This window comes from Macaca fascicularis, chromosome 1, assembly GCF_037993035.2.
Source record: "Macaca fascicularis isolate 582-1 chromosome 1, T2T-MFA8v1.1".
In the NCBI taxonomy this organism is placed as follows: Eukaryota; Metazoa; Chordata; class Mammalia; order Primates; family Cercopithecidae; genus Macaca; species Macaca fascicularis.
In genome coordinates this window covers 123,084,341-123,112,139 of record NC_088375.1, presented here as the reverse complement: position 1 = coordinate 123,112,139, position 27,799 = coordinate 123,084,341, and the positions used below count along the sequence as shown (strand labels likewise).

At 44.9% G+C, this 27,799-nt stretch overlaps 1 protein-coding gene across 2 annotated transcripts; it reads left to right on the top strand.

Moving 5' to 3' along the window:
• Positions 1 to 1,839: 1,839 nt before the first annotated feature.
• Positions 1,840 to 17,466, top strand: CHI3L2 (chitinase 3 like 2). Of its 2 annotated transcripts, XM_015431301.4 has the most exons (11): positions 1,840 to 1,931; positions 3,688 to 3,717; positions 4,589 to 4,790; positions 5,097 to 5,153; positions 8,375 to 8,525; positions 9,090 to 9,214; positions 9,472 to 9,601; positions 12,782 to 12,964; positions 15,355 to 15,471; positions 16,262 to 16,401; positions 17,245 to 17,466. In XM_015431301.4, the coding sequence occupies exons 1-10, from the start codon at positions 1,892 to 1,894 to the stop codon at positions 16,397 to 16,399; spliced, it is 1,173 nt and encodes a 390-aa protein (XP_015286787.3). In that variant the 5' UTR covers positions 1,840 to 1,891; the 3' UTR covers positions 16,400 to 16,401; positions 17,245 to 17,466. The 2 variants fall into 2 exon arrangements, with proteins under 2 accessions (XP_015286787.3, XP_015286791.3); XM_015431305.4 differs by lacking the exon at positions 3,688 to 3,717.
• Positions 17,467 to 27,799: the final 10,333 nt, after the last annotated feature.

Sequence of the window (27,799 nt, the reverse complement as noted above, 5' to 3'; positions counted from 1 at the left end):
ATGCTACAATACCTCCTTCAGCAGGGCAGGAAATACCTACCATAAGATGAAAAGATCACAGTTCAAACTAACAAAGAATGCCATGAGTGCTTTCTTTTTTTTTAGATGGAGTCTTGCTCTGTCACCCAGGCTGGACCATGAGTGCTTTCTTAAACCTCATTTTAAATTTGGAAGAAGAATGGATACACTGGTATGCATAAGAAGTTTAGTATGAACCCATACTATATTTTGTTATCAACAAAGAAACAAGAACAAAATTGGCACCCTCTCAGTAAGCTGAGCTGAGGTATTTTCACACTGAAGGTTCTGCAGGCTTCTGGAGCCCTTGAGAACTGAGTAGGTAGGTTCAGGCAGCTCTAACAAAATACCACAGACTGGGTGGCTTAAACAACAAACGTCTATTTCTCACAGTGTGAAGGTGGGGAAGTTTAAAACCAAGCTGCACACAGATGAGGTGTCTGGCGATGGTCCTCTTCCTGACCTGCTGAGAGCCGCCTACTCGCTGCATACTCACATGGAAAACAGAGATAATCTCTTTTGTGTCTAGTTTTGTAAGAGTACGAATCCCATTCATGAGGATTCTACCCTCATGATCTGATTACCCCAATGCCCTTTCTCCATAGACCATCACACTGGGACTTAGGGCTTCAACATGTACATTCTGGGTTGCACCGAGGAGCCAGTTATGAAAGAGGCCCTGGGAGATAGGCAGGGAGAAGATGTGCAAGGCCCTGAGGATCTGAGCCTTTGAATCTGGAGTGCAAGTCCATTCTCACAGGTTAAGGCAGGATCCTGAACAAACATTTGTTGAGGTTTTTCTTTTTGAGTTTCACATAATTCTTTCTCTTTTTTTTTGAGATAGAGTCCTGCTCTGTTGCCCAGGATGCACTGCGGTGGTGTGATCGCAGCTCACCATAACCCCAACCTCTGGGGCTCACTCAGGTGATCCTCCCACCTCAGCCTCCCAAGCAGCTGGGATTATCAACATGTGCCACTACGCCTGGCTAATTTTTCCTTCGCATACTTCTTGTACTTGCACAGTGGAGACAGACATAGACACCAATACATCATGATACAGTGTGAAGGAATGAAAGGAAATAGAATGCACTGTAGGCAGAGGTGCCAGCTAGTCTCGGCTCAGGGGGAAGTTGGAAGAGCTACAGAGAAGGTGTCATTGGAGGTGCCTGGTAAACAATAGCTGTTGTTGGGTGCGGTGGCTCACGCCTGTAATCTCAGCACTTTAGGAGGCCAAGGCAGGAGGGTCACTTGAGCCCAGGAATTCAAGACCAGCCTGGGTAATGTAGTGAGACCCTATCTCCACAAATTTTTTTTTTTTTTAATGAGCAAGGTGTAGTGGTGCATGCCTGTGGTTCCAGCTACTCTGGAGGCTAAGCTGGGAAGATTCTTTGAGGCTGGGAGGTTGAGGCTGCAGTGAGCTATGATTGTGCCACTGCACTCCAGCTGGGGTGATAGAGCAAGAGCAAGACCCTGTTCCTAAAAAAAAATAAGCAGGCCAGAGGTGGTGTGAGCACAGAGAGAGGTGGTGGCAAGAAGAAGGAGACAGACTGGGATGATGAGGAAGGAGATTCATGGCTGAGGGTGATACCAGGAGGCAGAGCCTGAATATCACCTCCTTCCCTTCTCCAGGACCGGGTCCCTTTTAGGTGAGACTAGATGAAAAGGACTCTTCAGCAGCTGTCTTCACAGCAACTAATTTCTGGCAGGTCAGAGTTGGCATTGCTCAAATCTGGGCTTCGTTTCCGAGAAGTTTCACAAGTCTGCCAGGGGAAGTCCCTGGACTTCTTGCTGCTTTCGTGTAGGGCAGGCTGTCGAAACCTCAGTGGATAAAAGACCTAGAGAATGTGCATCCCAGAAGAAGCTGGTCGAGGATATGGGAGCAATCACCATGGAACAGAAGTCTCTCTGGGCAGGTGAGCATGGGGTTGATAATTCAGCAGGAAAGTTGGTGAGGAAGAAAGAGGTAACAGGTCTGTAGAAGAAGTGATCTTCCTCCTTTCATGGGATTTCAGTCTTTCTGTTGACCTTAGTGTCAAAAAATTTCAGGCCAATGCAACTGTCATGGGGGAACAACCTGATCTTTCCTGAATGGGCAAGAAGGCAGCAGTAGCTGGAGCCCTTTGCACTGGCAGGATGTTCTCAGTTTGCACAGAGGTGCTTCTTGTCCACATTAGAACTGGAGCTAAGACAGGAGAGAGGCCAAGCTTTCTTAGTCTCTTGGTGTATGAGCATTGTATTGGGAGTCACATCTTTCATGGGCTCTGCTGTGGTTATATTTCACAACTTTTGAAGAGCTTCACATTTCTCATCTGCAGAATGATTTATTGAATTAAATGTTTTCTGAACTCTCCCTTTCAACTCTAAAGTTCTGATCCAAAACTCTAGCTTTTGTGATGGCCGGAAATTGGGATGAGAGTGGGGATGAGGCTAAACAGGGTTATGAGTGAACGAGGGACGTTTACCAGGAGGCGAAGGGAGGGTAGGGAATATGTCTGCTGGAGGAAATAAATCATTTCTTTGTGTCCATACCTCTTTCACCTTGTCTTACCCTCTCAAGCCATGAAGCACCCACTTGGCAAGAGCCTTTTGGGTTCCCTGTTGAACTCAGCTTAGCCCTGGACCCACCCTTGACAGAGTAGACAGTAGGGAGGCCACGCTTTGGAGAAGGGCCTGGAGGCTGACCTGAGAGTGGATGTGCCAAACAGAATTTCTCTGACCATTTACACAGTGAGTGTGTGGAGAGCCAGGGCCTAACTTCCCTGCCTAAAAAAACATGTGAATCATCAGGAGAGAACAGTAGAGCCCTGTTTTCCAGCCCTAAGCTCTGCAGGGGAGGAATCAGCTCCAGCAGCTGTGTCATTGAAAGTTTTCTCTCCTTTTTGGCTGCCCCTTTCCTTCACTTTCGGATCTCTAGGGGTTTCGGAGTGGACAATATCCCCAGGCTGGGGGAATTGCAGTTCCAGGAGTCTTGTCCATGGGGCAAAGTTTCTAGGATCCAGGGGTCTGCTCTTTCTTTCCTTTAGGAGGATGTGTTAAGTATAGAATAATCTCAACCAGTCTTCCAAGGGTAGATGTCCTATGGAGAAGAGACTGGGTGTAATCTCAAACGTAAGTTTAAAGCACCACCAGGACCAGCTCACACTGCTTACCTTGTTGTAAGAATTGTTTTTACATAGGGTGACCATCTCATTTTGCCTGAGATAGTTCTGGTTAAGCTATCGTCCCAGGGAAATTATTAATAATGCTCCTTTTCACTCTTTGAAGGGTCTCATTGGGCAATAAACTATATGGTTACCCTACCTATATTCAGCTCCAGACTAGGCTGTGAGCTCCTTGAGTGCAGGGAAGGCATTAACTGCATTGTAATTTCCCCAGCGCAATGCTTAGCACAGAGCATAAAATTCAATAGAACTTTGTTGGATAAATGAATGAAAAAATAAATTCCCAGCTTGGAAAATGTTTCTGCCTAGGAATGTAGAGACACAAGGCACCCCAGGGCCGGGGAACCTCAAGGTCCTGTAAAGAAACCACAACAGCTGTGGCTGGGGAGCCCAGATGAAGTGTGGCTCTATCTTGTATGTGAGCACACCCACATTTTCACGGCCATTATCCAGTATAGCAGAACCAGGTTTGGCTCAACAGATTTCTCTTTCCACCCATCTATTGCAGGTGTAGTGGTCTTGCTGCTTCTCCAGGGAGGTAAGTAGTCAGTCACTACCGCCTGGATCTCCTGGCTTGGTTGGGTGCTTTCATTTTTGATGTCCAGTTTCTTTTTCTGCTACATGCTTTTTCTCTTGGTTACGCTCTCTGGTTCTGCCACTGACATATTTATGACAGAGTTTTTTTTCTCTGTATCATTTTGTGTATCCCTTCTTCTAGTTCTTTTTGAGCCACTCTCTCTCTCACCCCTCCCCCATACCTGGCCTCAATATGTGTGTGTGTGTGTGAATACAAACATACACAATGTTTGTATTATCTGTTTCTCTACTGATCTGTGTCATCCATCCATCCATACACACTGAACCTTAGTGCTCCATGGGTGTTTCATATGTTGATGGTATTTCTGTCTTTCAATGTATTTTAGTTTTTTTAATTTTTTTGAGACAGGGTCTTACTGTGTGGTCCAGGCTGGAGTGCAGTGGTGTGACCATGGCTCACTGCAGCCTGGACCTCCTAGACTCAAGCAATCCTCCAACCTCAGCCTCCTGAGTAACTGAGACTACAGGCATGAACCACTACACCCGGCTAATTTTTAAATTTTTTGTAGAGATGGGGTTTCTCTATGCTGCCAGGGCTGGTCTTAAACTCCTGGGCTCAAGCAATCCTCCTGCCTCAGCCTCCCAAAATACTGGGATAACAGGTGTGAGCCACTGTGCCCAGCCTCAGTGTATTTCTTAACTGGGGTCTGGGTACTCAAGAGCCAGCACTAAAGGCCCAGGCTGAATGGCCCTCAGAGGCTCTGGCAGAATGAGCAAATGATACGATGGCTGTCTTGGGGAGAAAGTTGTGGCTTTCTGGGCTCTAAGGCAATAGCACTAGAGTCTCATTGGCTCTCTTCACTCCACTCCAGGATCTGCCTACAAACTGGTTTGCTACTTTACCAACTGGTCCCAGGACCGGCAGGAACCAGGAAAATTCACCCCTGAGAATGTTGACCCCTTCCTATGCTCTCACCTCATCTACTCATTCGCCAGCATCGAGAACAACAAGGTTATCATCAAGGACAAGAATGAAGTGATGCTCTACCAGACCATCAACAGTCTCAAAACCAAGTCAGTAAGATGAGGGTAGAAGCATCCGGCATGGATTTTAGAGGAGGGAAGCTGGTTTTAAGCTGGGCCTAAGACCTACTGTCTCATTCATTCATTCATTCATTCATTCATTCCTGTGTATTTCTCTGGGTGTATTTCTGATCCTAACTGTTCTCACCACTGCTTCATCCCTTCACTGAACTTCACTTTGATTTAAACAGCCAGGCCCTAATTGTCCATATTCTCTACACTTAAGAACTCTGTTCTTTAGACAAAGGCTTCCCTGGCAGCCAGAAAATAAATAATCATCTTATTCTTCTGCTTCAGGAATCCCAAACTGAAAATTCTCTTGTCCATTGGAGGGTACCTGTTTGGTTCCAAAGGGTAAGACTACATCTTTATTTTTTGTTTATTTCCCGATGTAATTTTTGATCATCACCACTTTTCTTCCTCCTGAGAAGAGATATTAAACTAGGCTTTAAGAGGTCTTCCCTTGGCCAGCTGCAAAACTGATCTGAGTTTTGTCACAAGAAGAGGTGCAGCACTAGGTTTCCTGGGGTGTTTGAAGGAATTCTTCTGGAGCTTAATACAAGCCCAGACACTCAAGGCTTGAAAGTGGGCCATGAACAATACTCAGAAAATTCTTAATTATTTGCATGAATGTTTTTCCCTTTATGGATTATAGAGATAGTTTTTTGTTTTTTGTTTTTTTTTTTTTTTTGAGACGGAGTCTCGCTCTGTCGCCCGGGCTGGAGTGCAGTGGCCGGATCTCAGCTCACTGCAAGCTCCACCTCCCAGGTTTACGCCATTCTCCTGCCTCAGCCTCCCGAGTAGCTGGGACTACAGGCGCCCGCCACCTCGCCCGGCTAGTTTTTTGTATTTTTTAGTAGAGACGGGGTTTCACCGTGTTAGCCAGGATGGTCTCGATCTCCTGACCTCGTGATCCGCCCGTCTCGGCCTCCCAAAGTGCTGGGATTACAGGCTTGAGCCACCGCGCCCGGCAGAGATAGTTTTAATTGGAAAGTGCAAATTATTTTAAATTACTTGAGAGTTTGACTTTGCACCCTGGGATGGTTTGGATGGGCTGCTTCTGCTTAGAAGCCCCGCCTTGGACCATGGCAGTCAGTGGACTACAATGTCTGGGATCATGGCTCCGCAGCCAAATGGCCTGAGCACCATCAGAGCAGCAGAGGAGAAAATCGGTTCTGCTTTGCTTAAAACCAAAATAACCATTGATACAAAGCAGACATTCGAAGTAATATTTTCTACTCACATGAAAATGGTATCCCACTCACATCACGAGCTAAATGAAAATACGTAAGGATAAATATCACATTTTTTCAATATTCAACTACAGTTTATACAATTTTGAATTTCTTCGGCTTTATTATTTAAAGTGTTAACATCTTAAAAAGTCCAGAGATCTTAAACTCGGCTAGGAGAGTCTTGGAGTTTTTACAGAAGTCTGATAGTACAACTTGTGAAACCTGTCAGTACTGTTACAGCCAGAGTAGGCAGAGAGAAGAAGTAGTGTTAGAAGACCTATGGAGATTTCTGCACACGGAAAGAAGGAAGAAAGATCAGGCTACCTAACTTTTTTGGTTCTGTGTTAACCCCTCCATGAACACCCTTCAATATGAATGGGCTTCCATGGCACCCATCCTTCTAATTCTCAAATTCTCTTCCTTTCCTAATACTTGCTTAGGTGTTGATGCAAATAAAAATGTCTTCATTTATTCATTCATTCTTGCATTCATTCATTCATTCAGTAAATAATTGCTTACCAGTTTAGTGGTTAAAAGTAGAACTTTGGAGATAGATATATTTGGTTTGGATTTCCCTTTAGACGCATGCAAGCTGTGTGACTTCTGTCAAGTTCTTTAATGTCTGCATGCCGCAGTTTTCTTTAACTATACAATAAGAATAATAACAGAATTGACCTCAGGGTGATGTAGAGGCAGGCAATGCAAGCTGTCTAGCATAGTGCCCATGTGCAATAAGGGCTCAATGGTTGCGGTAATCATTATTATATGATTATTGTTGTTATTATTAGGTAAATGCCAGACTTTGTGCCAGGTGCTGTGCAGAATAATTACATATGTGTAACACACAAACTTGCTTCTAAGGGACAAATTAGTAAATTTCTATTGAATGGGCATGTCTCCTAAAATTGCAGGCATCTGCCCAGAGGCTCAGGTGCAATGGCTTTCTAATTATTGTAAGCACTTTCAAATGCAAGAGAAAAGCTAGAAACCTTTTTCCACCACTGTTTCCTGATACCAGGCCAGTTTCTTGCTATCTCTTCCACTTCAAAGATGAGATACATGCAGGAATCAAAATCTCAATTTAATATTGAATAAAACAAAATTAATTCAAGGCTCTAAGAAAGCCTGGGGGTGGGAGGTATTGTAAGAGGTGAAAAGTGACACAACTTAAAGGTTATGTCCCCAGGAAAATACCAGTATCTCATCTACAGCCTTGGGTTTTAAATGCTCTTGGTGCCCTTGGTGTGGGCATCTGATAATCAATTTCATGGCTTCAGAATTCTAGTTCAGATGAAGCCCTTGAGGAGCTGCTGATTTCAAGTCCTGTTTTCATCACAAATCCTGGGGGTGGGGAGATCTGCATTGCCTATTTGTGGCTGGGATGCTTGTTTGGGGACCATGAATTCACTGGAGTCCAGTCCTTTTTCTTGGAACTTCCCTAAATGTTACCCCCTTGAGGCACATGAAGCAGGATTAATACCCTCAGTCTCAATTTAGAGGTGGCCAGACTGGAACCCTGAGAGCGGGTTAATGACAAAGTGGCCATCAGAAAGGACTCTGACCTGGGACTTCAATCTAGCTCTCCTGATCCTAAGCCCACCACATTGCAAACTGCTTTTCCAAGGTTGTAAAGTGTTGAAGAAAACCAAAGCTGGACAGCATTTAAGCAGTAAAACAGATTTTATTCAGGAAATATTTCAATGGGGGAAAAAGACCTCAGTATGGTACTGGGTTCTATTACAAAGGCAGCAAAGGCAAGTGAGGAAATACAGCCAAAGAACACACTGGGGGAAATCAGTGGATGGAAAATCATAAAGAGGAAACATCAGGGCTAGGGGGATTCTTGCTAAATTGATTCAACAGGATTCCTGTCCTACCAAAGGATGCCAGAGTGATGAGATATCACCTGGGGGATGGCATGGGGTGAGTGATCAGGTACCAGGGGCGGGGGTTTCTCACTAAACTGACCTAGCAGGACTTTTGCTAGAATCAGACACGGCAAAGACAGACACAGAAGCCCAAGGTTGGGGTCCAGTTGAGAAGAGGGCTCAGAGAAGCCTACCTGAAGTTTGGTCAAGGCAAGAGTCTTTGTCAAAGGCAGCTCCGTTACCCTCAGGAAGATCTGCAGAGAACCCAGTCTTCCTTTACCTGGCCGGATCAACATTCTGGCCCAACAATCCTTCTTCTCTCATCTGTTCCAAAAAGCAAAAGCATTAGAATAGACAAATTGCAAGTGAATATTGGGGAAGAGAAGACTGCTCAGGATTTCTGTGAAAAATGTGTTACACTACAGATGTTACTTGTTCTTTCCAAAAAGACACTTGTATTGCTTCTTTCCAGGTTCCACCCCATGGTGGATTCTTCTACATCACGCTTGGAATTTGTTAACTCTGTAATCCTGTTTCTGAGGAACCATAACTTTGATGGACTGGATGTAAGCTGGATCTACCCAGATCAGAAAGAAAACACTCATTTCACTCTGCTGATTCATGTAAGTCAGATGCCATGGTGTACTCAGTACTCTGACCTCCAGAATCCACAGCCACATTGGGAGACATAAGGAAGAGATTGAGTGTGGTGGGAAGACACAACCCCAGGCTTTCTGAAGCCCCCACTGATGACAGAAAAGCCCCTGTTCCTATTTTAAGGCAGGAACAATATGAAACAATGGAGCCCCCTTGTATATTTATTTTGATGTTCTTCTTTTTGATGAAGAACATCAAAATAGAGCAACATCCATATAAAAGAGTGTGTAGCCATAGGATTTCCTGGGTACTGAGGTAGCCTCATAGAAGATCTATCAGATAGATGCGAAAATCTGTCAGGTAGAAACCAAGATGATTATTTCCTGGGTACAGTGAGGTTGGGGTCCTCCTGCCTAATGTGGAAACTTCCTGAGCTGATACAGGCACAAGGCATCCCCATATGGGATGGAGAGGAAACGGCTGATCTTTTCCATCTAATGTGGTTCTAAACCTCATAGATCCCAGGCAAGAAGCTTAGCGCTGTACTCGGGGAAGGGGAATCTAACACTTTGTTTCCTTATTTTTCCTAGGAGTTAGCAGAAGCCTTTCAGAAGGACTTCACAAAATCCACCAAGGAAAGGCTTCTCTTGACTGCAGGTGTATCTGCTGGGAGGCAAATGATTGATAACAGCTATCAAGTTGAGAAACTGGCAAAGTGAGTACATCAGAGCAACTTTCCATCCCTCTGCTTCCAATTTGGTCCATGCAAATGATGCATCGCATGTTTGAGGGATGAGGGGAGAAGGAGGAGAGGGAAGGTCACTGTCCTAACCCTGCGTCATGCAGCCAGGAACAACTTTACAGAGACTTTCAGTCCTTCTAGCAGCATCATTCAAAGCTAAAACAATCACTTAACAATTGTTTCTACCACTGCTCTTCACAAAATTTCTCCCTTTGCTTTTGGCACTTTAGAGATCTGGATTTCATCAACCTCCTATCATTTGACTTCCATGGGTCTTGGGAAAAGCCCCTTATCACTGGCCACAACAGCCCTCTGAGCAAGGGGTGGCAGGACAGAGGGCCAAGCTCCTACTACAATGTGGTGAGTAGGCCAGTGGAACTGCAGGGGTACTGGCTGTGGGAGTGGGGCTGGGGAGAGTCCAGCATGTCTAGAGTTACTTCTGTCTTGAACTGAGGAAGAGCTATGAGCCCAAGAGGGAACTTGGTAGCCCCAAGAGCAAGTGAGTGCAGGAGAAGTGCTTTGACCAGGCACCAAAAAAATGTCATCTGGAAAATGTCAGAAGTGCTGATAGCTGAAGTGCCCTAAGCTCTGTCTCTGGCTCAGAGTGTCCCCCATCCCAGTCTTCTCTGGATTCTCCATCTTTGATACATTTCTTGGCATCTACACAGGTGAACAGAGCTTGTACCTTCCTGTGTCCGTCTACATTCCCTATTTAATTCTGTTTTTAAAACAACCCCATGAGGTCAGCTGGGTAGGAAGTGTTACTCCCACTTCACAGATGATGAAACAGAAATTCGTCAGATTCCATTGACTCTTCAAGGTCGTGTGATGTGAAGGTCCTGGTGGTGGGAAATGAAAAGTAAAAAAAAAAGATAGTAATGTAATAATGTTGTTGATGCTGTTCTGGAACATAACGTATCCAGCCAATGAGTTTTCCTTGCCCACTGATTTATCAAGATAGGGGAATTGCAATAGAGAAAGAGTTTAAGTCATGCAGAATCGGCTGTATGGGAGACTGGAATTTTATTATTACTCAAATCAGTCTCCCTGGAAATTCAGGGATCAGGGTTTTTAAGGATAATTTTGTGGATGGGGGGGTCAGAAAGTGGGGAGTGCTGATTGGTCAGGTTGAAGATGAAATCATAAGGGTTCAAAGTGGGTTTTTCTTGCTGTCTTTTGTTGTTGGTTGGGATCACAGAACTGGTTGAGCCAGATTCCTGGGTCTGGGTGGTGTCAGCTGGTGCATCAGAATGCAAGATCTGCAAAATATCTCAAGCACTGATCTGAGGTTTTGCAACAGTGATGCTATTCCCAGCTGCAATTTGGTGAGGCTTGGAATCTTGCAGCCTTTGGCCGCATGACTCCTAAACCATAACTTCTAATCTCATGGCTAATTTGTTAGTTCTACAAAAGCAGACTGGTGTCTAGGCAAGAAGAGAGTTTGCTTCCAAAAAGGGCTGTTAATCATCTTTGTTTGAAAGCTAAACTATAGACTAAATTCCTCTCAAATTGAGTTGGCTTACACCCAGGAATGAACAAGGACAGCTTGGAGGTTAGAAGCTGTTGGAACCGAACTGTCGATTCCCTCCTGGGCAGGGGTCGCCGCGAAGGATCACCGACACGAGATTCACAGCAGAGAGTTATTTATTACTAGCGCGCTAGGGTCCCAAGCTCTAAGTTGGCCCTGGGACCCCGAGTGCTTGTTACAGGTTGTTTATATAGGCAAACACAAGTTCAAACACAGCTTAGGGCGCGAAATTCAAACAAAGCTTTAGGCGCTTGATTGGGTAATTGGGTCTGTCTATGGCCTGAGCAAGGTATCTTGTTCTGATTGGTTGGGGCGGGACCTTAGGAGGTTCTTTCCTGGAATTGCTGATTCCAGGAACATCGGGGACATTGAGTCAGGGTGGGACCCCATGAGGTTATCAGGGTGGGACCTCATGAGGCTATCAGGGTGGGACCTCATGAGGTTATCAGGGTGGGACCCCATGAGGCTATTTCCCGGAATTGTCTTTCTGTCTGGGTTCTGGGAACATCGGGGGGCTATCCGTGGCCATCTGGGGTTTAAGTTTCATGATGGCCAAGCTTTCTAAATTTTATGAGGCTTAGGAATTATGAGGCCTAGTTTCAAAGCAACATGGAGTCAGTTAGCTCAGATCTCTTTCACTGTCACAGTTTTCTCAGTTACAATTTTTGCAAAGGCTGTTTCATATATATGGATGTATATTCCTAAAATTCTGGGAGAAAAAAATATCTGTGTTGCGTGTTTCCAGGCCTTCATATTCAAAGTTACAAAATGGATCAGTCCAGAGCTAGATATGATTTCTGGTTGGGGTTTTCTAGGCCTTCACGTGGCTAAGTCACATCAGCCTCCTTCACTCCTTCCTCTCTGTCAGTTATCTTTAAGGATGAGGAGACTATCTTTGTCTTCTCTAACCCTTTATTTTGTTCTGAGAGCAGGAAAGCCAAAATTAACCTCTTACCTCCCAATCTATCTGTAAACCAAAATTAAATTCTAAGCCCCCCAAACATCTGAACAAATCCCTCCTCTTGGCCAAGGGCATTCAAAGTTAATCTGAAAAATTAATTCAGGTCATGATGGGAAGTTGGGTGTCAGACATGCTTCGCAGCTGACCAGCACTAACATCAACACAGAGACCTTAAGACTGATAAAGCAGACTTTCTAAGTCTGATGAGAAACATTTACAATCTAATCTTTCGGAAGCCTGCTACCTGGAGGCTTTATCTGCATGATAAAACCTTGGTCTCTACACAACTTATCATAACCCAGACATTCCTTTCTATTGACTGCAGGCCTTTAGATAATAACTCTTTCAACCAATTGCTAATCAAAAGATCTTTGAATTCACCTATGACCTGGAAGCTGCAGCTTCTAGTTGTCCTGCATTTCTGGAGTGAACCAATGTACATCTTACATATATTTATTGATGTCTTATGTTTCCCTGAAATGTATGAAATCAAGCTGTAACCTGACCACTGTGGGCACATATCCTCGGGATCTCCTGAGAGCTGTGTCATGGGCCATTCGTCACTCATATTTGGCTTGGAATAAATCTCTTCCAATATTTTACAGAGTTTGACTCTTTACATTGACATATCCCACTGGGTTCAAGGTCATTGTGAGGCCTCATGGACCAGGAATCTGACAGCCACCTTTGTCAGTATTCACAATGAGCCGTTGTGTAGACAAATCCCACAGGGATTTTGTGTTGACTCAAAAGGGAAAGGAAGATGGTGACAACCTTGATTTCATGTTTTCTAGGTTTCTTAACTGATTTCTTTTGTGATCCACCGTCTAGTTCCTTTCAGAAATTAGAAAAAGCTGTATAAGCCTCTTGCTGCTGAAGAGCATATGTGCGTTAGAACAAGCACTCTTGTCCTGGGGAGGTCTGGTCTGTTCACACTCAGATGTAGAAAAGAAACCAAGCAGTCACCTCTGTGAAGTTTGGAATAGAGGCTAAAAAAGGCCTGACACCTTTCTTTCCCCACTCTGAGCCTCCATCTCTCTTCCCATTCTAGGAATATGCTGTGGGGTACTGGATACACAAGGGAATGCCCTCAGAGAAGGTGGTCATGGGCATCCCCACATATGGGCACTCCTTCACACTGGCCTCTGCAGAAACCACCGTGGGGGCCCCTGCCTCTGGCCCTGGAGCTGCTGGACCCATCACAGAGTCTTCAGGCTTCCTGGCCTATTATGAGGTACCTGGAAACTACCTGTACCCTCAGCTCCCTGCCGTGTCTGGGTAGATATTCCAGCTTCAATCTGACAGCACAGTAAAGCATTCTGAGTGTTGTGAAGGGGAAAGTTCACAGAACTACTGAACATGTGAAGGGAGCTCCCAACTCTGGTTTGGGAGAGGGTCAGGGAATGCTTTGTGGAGGAAGTGAAATAAGCTGAACTCTGAAGATGAGATGGAGCTAGCCAGGAATGGGGATAGGTAGAGGAGGATGTGAGAAACTAAAAAAGGAAGACTACCTCAAGTTCTTGATTTGAGCAGCTAAGTGAATGGCAATGCCATTTACAGGAGATAGGGAAGACTGGAGGGAGAACAGAGTGGACATTGGTCCTGCTCATGAGATCAGTTTTGGACATTCTGAGTGTGAAGAGCCTGTGGGACATATAGATAACAAGTGAGTCATTGAATATATGGGTTTGGATCACAGCAGACCAGTCTGCACTAAAGAGGTAGATTCAAAAATATCAGCATAAAGGTGGTACCTGAAGCCAAACCATACAATGAGAAGTGCATGAGGCCCAAGACAAACCCAAGAACCTCCTACACCTGAGGGATGTGCAGAGGAAGGGGAACATATTAAGGTAACTGACAAGGAACTACAAGAGGGTTAGGAGGAACCCACACAGATCTGTGCCAAAGACCTTAGAGAAGTGGGTGTTTCAAAAAGGAGGGAGTGGTCAAATGTGTCCAATTCTGTGCGGAAGTCAGATAGATCATAGGGATAACAAAATTGTTCAGTTAATTATACCATCATTTCTCTCTGCCCTCCAATCTGGGAAAATTTATTTAAAAAGCACAGGGGAAGATATAAATCTAACATTAGGTCAACCAACAGAAACTCTTTGGACGCTCTCATATCCCAAACACTGGGTACTGTGAAAGCTAGAAATAAGTAATTATCCATCCTTGTCTCTAAAGGGGTTATTGTCAAGGTGAAAAGAATGTAGAATACAGACGTAACTAGTTAAACAAGAGTTCAAAAGCAAGGTAACTATAATATTTAATAAAATCAGAGAGGTATTATAAAACAATATGGGATTCAATGACCAATGAATGGTGCAGAGTGACATGAGATCAGAGATGTGTGACTGGGGAAGGCTCCACGGAAGAGGAGAAGTTTATGCTGGGCCTTGAAGGATGAGTAGAAATTTGATCAGGTAGAGAAAAAATATATCATTCTATATCCTGGTCTGTCTTTGGAGTTCCAGCCTGACCTCTCATTGTGAGTGTGGACATGCCATGGGCCCATGCTGAATGACTTGGCACCCACCAAGGTACCCATTCAGTGTAATGCTCAATTTTTCCTTTCACCTTACACATAGGAATGATTGACATATCATCAATTCAACAGGCAACAGGAATGGGACATGGGTCATCGTGAGAGTCCTCAATGAATCTCAGGGTGCCTGATAGATAGGAGGTGGGAGAGAGGCTGACCCATCCTTGGGTAGTTCTAGGTTGATAGCAATAACACTCTTAATTTAAGGGAGAAGAGAGGTCATTGCTCAGAATCTACTGGTAGGGTTATAATATCAACCACTAGATATGCACTTCCCATCTCATGGAAAGTTTGATTTGATTGTTCAGTTCATAATGACTCTAGGCCACTATAACTTTGACAGGTTGATATTTGCTTAAATATTCAACTTTAATTTTCTGCCCTCATTGTAGTAAGCGTGAATGTAGTTCATCCAAAAAGAGTAATCCAAAAGGGATTTTCTATGTGATGTTGAAATGCATTTTTTAATTGAAGATTTATCTTTTTTAGAGCTCTTCCTTATGCTAACAGAAAGAATGTAGCTAATAACAGAATGGGAGCCCCAGGACAGGGCATATTGGGAATGGGAGGGGACAGAGGGGGAGTAATGAGATTTAAGTGGAGATGCTACAAGATGAGGAATAGTGGTGATGGTCAGGATAATACTTCACATTTGTAAAGCACTTTACTGTTTTCAAAAAAATTTTTTAATGTGTATTAGGTCATTTGATCCTAACAACAACACTGGAAGGTAGATATGTTGAAAGCATTATTATAATTATTTCCATTTTGCAAATGAAGAAATTGGGAGATTTATTGGTCGGTGCTGGGATCTGATCTGGAACTCAAGTATTTTCTGATTTCTAGCTGCTGTGTCTCCTCCTCATGAGACTTTAGCACAGACACTTCCCAGTGGTTCACCTTGGACCACTCACTTCGTATGATATATGTGGTCATTTCTTTCATTGTCTGATCCTTGGGATAAAGGTTCTGATATTTTCCCCAAGTCCCTAGTGGCTCACTGTCCTGTCTACCCCCACCAAGTTTCAAGAATAACCCATTACTAACCCTCTCGTTTCCCTTTCCCCTGCCAGATCTGCCAGTTTCTGAAAGGAGCCAAGATCACGAGGCTCCAGGATCAGCAGGTTCCCTATGCAGTCAAGGGGAACCAGTGGGTGGGCTATGACGATGTGGAGAGTATGGAGACCAAGGTAGGTGGGCAACAGGATCTGGAACAGGCAGATGCTCCTTTAGGTGGGGAATGGGGATATGTAGTAAAATGCCTGAATACTCTATGCTGAAAGAGAGAAGCTTCTGAGGCCCCAGACTCTAGGATGGGATCCAGCAGTCTCTATAGCTCAAGTCTAGTAGTGACTCTACGTCATACCTGTGAGCAGCTGTGGTACAGGTAGACGAGTTGGAAAGGACACAAAAAAGAGTTGAGAACAAGTAAGTTTATTCTGATAAGTGAGGAGTGGAGAGAAGAGAAAGGCAAGGAGAAGGGAGAGGGAATAAAGGAGACATTGGTGCCTGTATAGGTAATCTACTTTGTTAATTCTCTCAGGACAAACTGTTTAGTCCTTCTCATGGATTACCTAACTAGGAGGCTCCAGATTCCTGAGCCTACCAGTTCTTAGACCTTGGTAAGACATTTGCGTTCCTTTCAGGGTTAGGGCAAAAAAGAGGCTTGAGTGTAATTGACAATCCTGGCCACTTGTCTTGTTAAGGGCTTCCTAGTTTCTTCCCTTATTATGGAGAGTTTTCTCAGCCTCCAAAAATGCCAGACTTTGAGTGTGGTGACTCAAGTCAGAATGAGAGGTGGCTAATGCTGACTTGGTGGCTCTCTCTCCCTCAGCAATCTTACCCCTCAGGGAGTCTCTAACTCCAGAAAACCAGTTAGTCTACCACTGTGTTCTAAGCTGAGACCCTCATCTGAACCTGATATGGTCCTGGGCATTTAGGGGTCACTTCTAATCTCTATGTGTCCTGTGCCTCCCATAGGTTCGGTTCTTAAAGAATTTAAACCTGGGAGGAGCCATGATCTGGTCTATTGACATGGATGACTTTACTGGCAAATCCTGCAACCAGGGCCCTTACCCTCTTGTCCAAGCAGTCAAGAGAAGCCTTGGCTCCCTGTGAAGGTAACAGTCCAGGCTGGAGCTGGGAGTGGGCAGAGAGATGGGCAGAACAGGGCACAGGAGACTGGGGGAGATCATTTTCACATATTTGGGCTAATCCTTTCTCATGCTCCTTTGGCTCTTCTGCCATGTTTTCTTAGTGATTAGGCTGGTTCTGCCCTTTTCATAGGTTTCTCATAGTCTTTTAAAGTGATAATAATAATATTGATAAATTTTGGCTACCATTTATTGAGCATAGTATGAGCTAAGGACATATATATTAGGGATAAATATTGACTCCACCACAATTCTTGGTTACAAAATCATCAGCCTGTCTTAATTTTCTGAATCACAATAAATCTTACTCTGTGCCCTCAATTCACTTGACTGATGACAATTTCCATCTTAGTCACTACCTGATGCTCTTTTTCCCCACCCTCAGTTGATCTTACTTAATCTGGACATTTGTGAGTTCCCATGGTCATTAGTGATACGCCTTTACCCAAATCTCCCTATTACCTTGAAGGTCGGTGGCTTTGCTGCTGCTCCATCCCTGGGCCCCCAGTTCCCTAGGTGCGTTGTATATCCTCCTGTGCAGATGAAGGCTGTTGCTGACCAACCAGTTATGCTGTGATACATTGGTTCTAGGGCAGAGGGTGGAGTAGCAGGGCGCTGGGGCTCACTGCACACAGACAACTAAAAAGGACTGGCTCTACTATCCTGGCAAAGGGCCTAGAACCATTTGAACACTCCTGACTAGATAATTGGGTAGCAGCCTTCCAATTCTGAGCATCCATTGTTTAGTAACTTGACTTAGGCCTCAGTTTACTGAGTTGGGCTTTGAAATATTTTTCCTTTTGTTTCCAGGATTAACTTACAGAGAAGCAGGCAAGGTGACCTTGCTGCCTGGGGCCTGCTCTCTCCCAGGAATTCTAATGTGGGATTCCCCTTGCCAGGCTGGCCTTTGGATCTCTCTTCCAAGCCTTTCCTGACTTCCTCTTAAATCATGGATTGGACCTGGTTTTGTTTTCCTGCAGCTGTTGACTTGTTGCCCTGAAGTACAATTAAAAAAAAATTCATTTTGCTCCAGTAAGTATGGCCTCATTTGTTCAGTCCTTGACCCTGTGATATCAGGTTGTTCTGTCCCTACTATTTGTGGGGTCCAGAGCTAGGGTGAAAATGAAAGTTTGCATATCGTGTTTAAATATTAAAAACAGCTAACGTGCTGTTAAAATATGACTTATGCTCCAACATTAACACATACACTTTGCAACCACCTAGAAGATCAGAACTTGAACATTTAAAATTCTGAGATTCCTTGGAATTCCACACAAGAATTCCCATCTTTGCCTCTGTCTCTCACAGCAGAAGCCTCATGGGCATACTTGTGGACACTGTAGGCTTTGCATCCAAGCTTCATCTGCACTCTACCCTCTACCCTCAACCTCCAACACACACACACACACACACACACACACACAGCCACACACACACCTCTGGGCTATGCATGTGCACACAAGCATTGTAGTCCACTCTCAGTGAAGATGGGCCCAGGGAAAAGTCATGTGCAGTCCCTGAGAGAGCGCATAGGCTCTTCTGGCTGTTTGGGTAGAAATGCTGGATATCTGGATCATGATTTACAAGAGGAAGTATGTGAGCTATAGGTGAATGTGCTCCTAGCCTGGCAGTCTCCTTACCTTGTGGGGAGGGGTGCAACTGGAAGAGGGCCCAAGTGGGACCCCCCAAAGGAGGGTCAGAAAACTATGGCCCATGGATCAAACCTAGCCCACTGCCTGTTTTTGAAAGTAAAATGTTATTGGAAGACAGCCACACCCAGTTTGTTTACATATTGTCTGTGGCTACCTTCTCCCAACAATGGCAGAGTTGAGAAGCATGACAGAGATGGTATGGCCTGCAAAGCCTGAACTATTTACTCTCTGGCCCTTTACAGAAAAGTTTGCCAACTCCTTTTCTAAAGCATGGTGCCCACAGCACCAGGTCTAAGGCTGATTCTGGTGTCAGACTCCTTAATTTTAGGATGAACTGTTTTCCCCCATTTTCCCAATTTCTTCCAATCTTTTCCTTCCAGAAAAGCCACTTTTATCTTGACCTTTGAACAACAGTTTCATACATATGTTTAATCCTCATGGCTTGTGAAGTGACAATAAGCCCAATTTTCAGATGAGCTAACTGGGGCATCAGTGTAAGGGTACATGTCTGATAAGTGGTGGCAACTAGACTGAATCCAAGAAGGCAGCAGCACCAGAATGTCTGTGGAGGAGGGGATTAGAGGTGGCTCCATGATCGAAGCGGCATAGGGTGGGAATACTAGGAGACTTTTTCAAAACGACTTTGAATATCCTATTATGATGGAAAACCCCAGACGTACATACCAAAGAACGGCAGTGGCAAGCACTGACGGATACTAGGGGAAGTTAGTCCCCAAGGTCCCCTTGAATGCTGCTCCAGTGCTCAGATCTTCTTACTACAAGGTAGAAATTGCTTGGGCACCTCTCTGGCTTTCTAACTCTGGCTTTCTAACTTTGCTTCCTGTGGTAATTGAATTCTCAAGAAGCAGAAGAGCAGAGTAATTAAGAACATAGTCCGGAGCCAGATCTCCTGGGTTCACACACACTGGCTTTGTCACCAGCCTAGTGGCTATGTGACCTTGGGCATGTTATTTACCTTTTATGTGCCGCCAGCTTTCTCATTTTTAAGGTGGGGATAATAAGAGTACCTACCTCTCAGGGATGTGATGATGGTTTGGTAAGTTAATATTTGTAAGGCATTTGGGCAAATGCCTGACACATCACAAATACTATTTGTGTTTGTTATTATTTCCATTAAAAGGAAAACATTAGATAAAACAAATCTAACAGAGTTTATTTGAGCAAAGAATGATTCAGTGAATTGGGCAACACTGAAAACCAGAAGAGGTTCAGAGAGCTCTCCTCTGCAATATGGAGAATGAGTACTTACAGACAGAACAGAAAGTAGAGAAATAATCTAATTGGTCACAGCCAGGAGTCTGCCTTATTTAAACATGGTCTAATCAGTTGGCTGCCTGTGATTGGCCGAGATCTAGTTACTGTTACAAAAAAAAATACTTCTAAGTTAGGTTTCAGTTTATTTATATACTACATTAGGTTCCAGTTCATTAGTAGGGACTCAAACTACAGAGATAACCTCAGGCCAAAGTTAATTTAACACTTCCATTATCCAGCTGCTATAACAGGCACGAGAGAGTATGGGCAGCTGCCCAACACATTAACCTTGGCCTTGCATGGAGCCTGAGAGCGCATTAAAGGTCTGTGTCTTGGGCTCTAAGCTTTGAACTCTATGGAGCTTGCTGTGACGATAGAACCATTTGTTTTGCAAACATCCAGGAGAAGATTAAGGAAATCAAGGCCCCTTGTTTGGTTGGGGTTGGGGATGGATCCTGATCCCCTCCCCTCCCCTCCCCTCCCCTCCCGTCCCCTCCCCTCCCCTGCCCTCCCCTCCCTTCCCTTCCCCTCCCCTCCCCTCCTTTCCTTTCCCCTCCCCTCCCATCCCTTCCCCTCCCATCCCCTCCCTTCCCCTCCCTTCCCCTCCCTTCCCCTCCCCTCCCTTCCCCACCTTTCCCTTCCCCTCCTTTCCCCTTCCCTCCCTTCCCCTCCCCTCCCTTCCCTTCCCCTCCCCTTCCCTCCCCTCCTCTCCTTTCCTTTCCCCTCCCCTCCCTTCCCCTCCCCTCCTCTCCTCTCCTCTCCCTTCCTTTCCTTTCCTTTTATTCTCTCCCCTATACCCCCACCCACTACAACCCCTTTGAGGAGATCTTTGTAGGCTGAGTGTCTTATGCCAAGGAGGAACCATATCTTAGACTTGCTCAGGGGCAGTATAGGTGAGAGTCAGGAGGTCATAAGAACTCAGGCCCCAGAGTCCATTTGTCTCTGCTTGCATTACAACTCTGCTACTTCTCAGTGTGATCTTTGGCAGTTTGCTTAGTCTCCTGTCCCTCAGTTTTCCTAATACATAAATATATGATAGTAATAGCATCTTCCTGAAGGGATAGTTTTGAATAAACGAATTCATACATGTGAAGCATTTAGCACATTGTAAGTGCTGAATGAATGTTAGCTGTTGTTGTGTTCAATACTGGTCCAGTTCTAGTCAGTCAGTGCATCCAGTTTTTGACATTCTTCTAGGGTTCACACAGAGGCCAAACAGTCAAAAGCCTGGGAAGGATGGGGACAGATTGTAGGTAATAAATAGCTTTGGAAATGTCATCAGCTTCACACAACCACACACATGTACTGAAGTTTCTAGGACCCATTTCTATTTTCTTTGTGAATCTAAATTGCCTTTAAATGTATCCAAACTCAAAGCTCCCAAAGGTCTGAGTAGCATCTCCCAGAAAAATCTTGAAAATGTACCTGGCAGATCTCTTAAAAAGGAGGTATCTTGGCATATACTGGGAGTGGAGCCAGCAACAAGACTCTCTCCTAGATGGGATTTCAGTTAGGTTATGTAGACGCCTCAGGGCTAATGTCAATACCAAAGGTTTTTAAAAAAAGGCCTGCCTTGGAGGAGAGCAGACCACCATATTTGGTACTTTCGTTGTCTTCTGGGGTGGAGGTACCCTCAGAAATGGTCTAGAAACCTATGATGTGGCATCATGGTGGGCTTCCTGTAGGTGGCATCCCTTTATGTATGGGTAGTAAGACTGGGGATGGAGTGGAAGGAGGTGGGTAGTAAAATATTGTGATTTTCAAAGCCCGGGACCTGTCCCAGGTCTTGCTGCCTCTCCTTTTTGAGTGAAAGCATAATTAGAAATGTCTGCCCAGGTGAATTTTCTCTAACCTCTGTAAACCAGACAACCTTCGAATAAACAGAAACAACCTTGGAAAATGATGCTTTCTCATGCCAAACTTGATAGAACTCACAAACTTCTTGTAGCCACTACCCAAATCTATTGCTATAATAGAATCAAGGTGTTAGGGCCTGGGCAGGGTCCACCTGCCCAGGATGGTTCAAGAATATGGTCAAATGGCTGCTTGATGTCCTTTGTCCATATCCCTCTGCTAGCATCCAGCTGGTCTCTTTGGACACATGGGGCCTACTCTGACCCCAAATGACTTTAGACTCTAGGTCAGCCTCATACGTATGTCAAGTATGCAATTTTCCTCAAAGAACTTTCAGTCAACAGCCTTTTAAAGCTGCCCTTTCATGTGTCCCTGAGTTGATTACCCAAGATGGAAGACACAGATAAGATTCAGAGAGGTAAGGGGAGCCATATGCAACCTGTACTCCTTTATTACTGATCTCACATCATGTCTGCTGCAGGGGGCCAGGTGCAGGATGAGAGGGCATGCGTGCTCCCTATAAAAAGCTGTTGAGTACCCTACTCAGAACTGGAACTTGCATTTAGGACTTCCCAGCAAAATGGGCAAGCTGCTGATTCTTGCTGTTGAGTCTTTCCCAGGCAAGCTGAGTTTAGCTTTCAGAGCAGCTGCCTTTTCTCCTCGGTTCACTTGCTCTCTCCTCCCCTATCCTATGCTCCAAAGGCCTGCACTGTCTCCTTCCTCCCTCTCTTGCAGACTTCTTGAGTTCATAACATGGTGGGGAAGTAAGGAAGGGCTCACTGAGCACCTTAGGGCTTCATATGGGAGGGAAAGTGGATAACTCTGGCAGACCAGGACAAGGCCATTTCCCCCACGTGAAATAATAGAAGACTTAGGCCAGCCCCCACCCCAATGCCTTTCCAGTGTTCCGTGACTCCTGCTCAGTGCCAGCCACAGAGCAGGAGCTCAAGACACTCACTTAATCAAAGATTAACCAACTACCAGGAGCAATTAGTAGAAAAATGAATGAGGCAGATGTTTCTCTGAATGTAGAACTCTGGGAGCAGGTGTGTAGGAGGGGGTTTGGGAGAGAGGAAGACAAGGCCTTAAAGAGTTAATGCAGCTCCCCCAGGGCTAACTTGCTTCCCAGAGAGAGTGACCAAACTGTAGAAAGGAGCCCAATAAGGACGATCACTGGGCTGGCGCAACAGCACATCCAGGGTGTGGTTAGGTGGCTTGGAAAAGGATACAGTTTAAAAGCTTCATCTGAGTTGAAAAGTAGAGTGTAGTTGTTCCTGGAAAAGGTGAGTTGCAGCTTTAGGGTGAAGAGACTGCTATGGGAAGGGGCCCTCTGCCTGAAATCTCCCCTTCTTCACCTTCAATGCCTCCTGTGCCCCTCCCCACAAATTTGGTTTATTTTTAGGGTCTATTCATTCAACACTTATTGATAGAGGGCTGACTGTGTGCTGGGTAGTGGGGACTCAGCAGTGTCAGCACAGCCCTTGCCCTCACAGAGCTCGCAGTCTGATGGGCAGGCCAATAAACAATCATCTTTCAGTGTGGTAAGGGCTGTGATGGGGATAAGCACAAATGTCAAAGGGGCCTAGAGGGAGAGCAGGGAGTTCCAGTCCCAAGGTCAACTCTCTTGGGAAGTCTTCCCTGACCTCTGTATCTCAATTTTATCACTTGTCATATGGCATTGCACCTGTGTGCTTACAGGTGTGACTTTCCGCCAGACTGTGAGCTCCTTAAAGGCAGGGACCCTGCCTATGTAGTCTTTTGATCTCTGGCACTCAGTAATTAATATAGATTTATTGAAAGAATAACAACACGTCCTCCTGGCTCCTGAGTCACACACCATCATCTGAGCTTCCGAGTAGCCAAGTGAATGCCTACATTAGCCTCCTGCTCCAAACACGTCATACAGTAGCCTATGTTGGGAAAGGGTTTATAGAGCAGAGGGGGCACCAACCCCATCTCCCTTTCCCCATTTACTGGCCAGGGCTGCCATCGCCTTGCCCCTTCCCAGCCAGAGAAAAGGTGACCCTGGCACCCTCTGACCAAGGTCCTTTGTCTTTAGGTCTGGTCCTCTTGCTGCAGCTGGGTAAGTATTCCATGAGAGGGTAGGGAGTGCCTGCGTATGAGGAGGACATTAGGGCAGGACACATATCTTACTTCCCTCCCATTCTGGGCACAGAAACCAAAATCATCTGTTACTTCACCAGCTGGAGCCAGTACTGCCCTAGGATTGTCCGCTACATGCCCCAGAATGTGGACCCTTGCCTGTGCAAACACATCTTCTATGCTTTCGCTGGCATGGCCAACAACCAGATCAAAACCATCGAGTGGGATGATGAGGCCCTCTATGCCAGCATCAATGGCCTTAAGAACTAGTGAGCTCTGAACTTGGGCTTTGTGCTGGGTTGAAGGCTTCTACATGAGGCTTTCACGAGTTCCCCAAGAGATACCGACACCAGAATGTTTAGCCTTTGAGTGCTGTCCGCAGTCACTCTCATGCCATGCCTCATTAGTAGAGCTTTCAGCATCCTTCTCCCCAGGAGAGGCAGGTTGCTGTCATTTTTCTGGATTATTTTCTCCAGGAAATTAAGATACCCAGCATTCTATTCTGTGTGTCACAGGAGGTGCCATTCACAAAGGATTCTTTGTGAATAGTGTCCCCTAAAGTTTGCCATGTTGCTGTACAGCCCCACAACAACCTATCAACTAGCTACCAATTTAACCCAAAATTTAACCTAAAATTGCACCAGCTAAATGCTTAGTGTATTTATTGGGTAACTACTGTGTGCGAGGTGCTTTTCATTTATTATTTTATATGCCTACACAATAAACATGATGAAGTGGGCATATTAAAACCATGTTAAGGTTGAGGAAACTGAGTCATAGGGAGATTAAAAGCTTTCCCTAGCCCACAGAACCCAGGAAGGCCAGATCGCCTTATCAGCTAGGTTGATGCTTTTGTCTCATCAGGAATCCAATGGGTAGGTTTTATGGTCAAGCTCACAGGACCATGGTACAAAGGACTTAGGTGTGAATCCTGGCTCTGCCACCTTATGCATTGGATGATCTTGGTCAAGTTGCTTAATCTCTCTGAATGCCACTTAAAGGTCAAATGATATTAACAGTTTCTGCTTTGTGGGATTATAAGGGTTAAAAAAGCAATGCATGTAAAGTGCCTGGCATTTAGCAGGCACTCAGTAACTGGTAGACACTTCCACTGCCTGTGTTCCTCGCTCTCTCCTAGAATCAGACTTCCAGCTTTCTGGCCTTGTGTATCCCAGAAGCTCCAGCCAGTCTACTTTCTGTGCTAAGGGGTTGATTTCTGGCTCCCTCATCCTGCCCAGGATGCCCTGTCTTTTCTTCCCGGAAGCTCCCTTCTGCACCAGGGTCCATCAGCCCATTGGCAGAGATGGGAGCAAGAACCTACTCAACGAGTTATTTATAGCATACCCTGGAGGACTCATGGCACAAGGGCCCCTTGATCCTACAGAGAGCTCTGCTCCCAACACAAGGCCTTGTGTGGGATGTGAGGGTAGAGGGACCGACTGGCAAACGACAGCTCCTTGCAAGTGCAATTTCTTTACACTAGTATCTTTTTATCTCCAGCAACACAGAACTGAACACCTTGCTCTCTGTTGGTGGCTAGAACTTTGGATCCCAGGGGTAAGACCTTATATTCAGGACTGAATCATTTCCAGATTAATCAGTCTCTTCCAAACTCCAAGGACTGTAAGTTTCTGTAACATGAGTGTACTCTGGGCCTCAGACCCCAGTGTAGACCTCTCAGAACTCCTCTCTGACCAGGTCTCCCTGAAGTCTGCTCTTCCTTCATCATAGCTCTTACCATACTATTTTTTTAATTGGACATTTCATGAATTTTTGTTATATTATTTTTAACTTTGTTTTTTAATTGACATATAATAACTGTACCTATTTATGGGACACATAGTGATATTTCAACACATATAATGTAGAGTGATCAGATAAGGGTAATTAGCATATCTATCATCTCAAACATCTGCCATTTTTTGTGTTGACAACATTTAATATCCTCTTTTTAGCCATTTGAAACTATACATTATTGTTAACTATAGTCATCCTATACTACACTGTATTTTAAGTTCCATTTACTTATCTATACCTTCCTCTATATGAGCTCCTCCAGGGCAGAAACTATTTTATTCACTACTCTATCCCAGCAATGTTAATAAATGACAGAATAACTGAATGATAGTAAATGACAATAAATGACAGAATAACTGAATGACAGTAAATGACAATAGATGACAGAATAACTGAATGTATGTCCAGGCAGATAGTAAGGAGGATAGGTGGCAAGACGGAATATCCAGGGGCTTAGGCTACTGTGATTTATGCTGCAATGACTTACTGACTCCAGATTCTCTGACGTGGTGGCCACTGCTGAGAACTGCCAGACCTTCATCCAGTCAGCCATTCAGTTTCTGAGGAAGTACAACTTCAATGGGCTGGACATTCATGGGAATATCCAGGCAATCGTGGCAGCCCAGCTGACACCCAGCAGCTCTTCACCATCCTGTTGAAGGTGTCTCACCCTCACTGTGTCCAAAGAACACACAATCTGGCCCACAGCAGGCTGTGACAAGGCCTCTCTCTGAAGAGGGGTTCTGAGAGAGGCTGAATATATCCTGGCCAGGGGTGTAGATCTCACCCTTTCTGGCTCACAGCCTCATCTCTTTAGTGTAAGAGCAGATCTCTCTTTTGGGGAAAACTGCCACTGGCAGTGAGAAGTATATCTTTGAGCACCAGTGTTGGCTTTAATGCTCTTATTTCCCCTTCCTCCGTTTTTCTGATAATTAGATGCAATCACATACAGCTTGCAGGGCTGGAGGCCATTTTTGTCTCTTTAATACAATCTCCCTCCTTTTTTTTTTTTTAAATTGTACTCTGGACATTATTTGTTTATTTTAAAATTTAATTGTCAGAGGATGACCGAATTTCCCTCATTTCCAAGTTTTCGGAAGACAGCTTACTGTTGTCCCCAGAGACCAACGACAGCTTTTGGATCAAAGGACTCTAAATCAAGCACTTTGTAGCTTTCTTCATAAGAGCTGTGACCTTGTCACATGCCCACTGGTCCCTCTAGCCTGTGTTCGGTGTCTTCTGTTTCACAGGAAATGCATGAGGCTTTTGAGCAAGAGTCCACCCGCAGCAAAAAGCCCAGACTGCTGATTTCTGCTGCTGTGTCAGCTGGCAAAGGTACCATTGGGACTGCCTATCAGATCCCCAAGATGTCAAGGTAAGCAAACCCAGGAGCCCATACTCAGAGCTAAGTGACCCTTAGACCTTCCCCAGGCATTGCCAAATGCCCAGATACCAGTGACCAATGCTCAGGTACCCAGGATAGAGAGGACTCTATCTCAGAGGAATGAAATGACCCCAATTCCTGAGGAAGAGGCAGAGGGAGCCAGTATGAATGCTGGCCTTGTTTCTAAGTCTATCTCCAAGGTTCTCGAGGGTAAATGGCCATTTGGAGAAGGTTAATTGAGTCTCAAGCTTTTACAAGTCCTGAAGGTCTGAGTGTAGCCAGATAGTGATCATGGTGTGGGTGCCTATTATATTCCAGGTGCTCTTGAGATGAAGGTAAGGGAGAATGGAATAAAGAATAATAATGCATAAGGGAATCCTTATTGCATAGTAGCAAACAGCAGATTTGGCTGTTTGGCAAATCTGCAATCAGCCGATTTGGGACTAGGAGCATTAGGGTTAGTGGGTTAGAAAGAGTGATTTCCCTTGGGTCATTTATTTCCTCCTGTTCCCTCTCCCTACTACCTAAGGTACGTGGACCTCATCAGTATGATGACCTGTGACCTAAGGGGCTCCTGGGAGGGCTTCATAGGAGAGGACACTCCCGTTTGCAGGATCTAATGACTAGGGAGACTACAAATACTTTAATATGGTGAGTGAGGAAGCCAGCCCTAACGGACATCTTCAAAGCCTGTCACTGGATCCCCGGCCCCAGACTGCAAAGGAGGCCAAGAAACTTGATGGACAGCTCATGTTCTCTACCTCCCTGTCCCTATGACTGATTGTATCCATTCATCTTTCACAAAAAAAGGAAGCAGAATAGTGGCTTGGGATAATCCCAAACATTGGGGAATTTAAAAAAATATATTTTCCATTTATGCTAGGAGCACATTTCATGATCCATCTTCTTCCCACTCTTCCTTGACTCCCTTCCAGCCTCTTTCTTCCTAATTTGTGTGGTTTAGGCAGCTGTAATAATTAGTCTGCTTAATGATAAGTAGGTGACTAAATGGGCTAGATGTCATTTCAGTGGAGATTTCAACCAAGGATTTAAAAATTGACATGGGAAAATCTCCCAGTTGATGCTCCATGCACAAATAACTCTCAGCATTGTAGTAAGCCCGTTGGGAAGACAAGTGGATGCACAGCTGAACACTTGTCATGCCCCAAATGAACTCCAGTATAAAGAAAAAGAGGATCTCTGGCTAACACTGGGCCCTGCTACTAAAGCAATGGACCTCTTGACCCTTTGGTCAATCCATTCTTGAAGGGGCAGCATTCCTTTCCTTTCTACAAGGTTG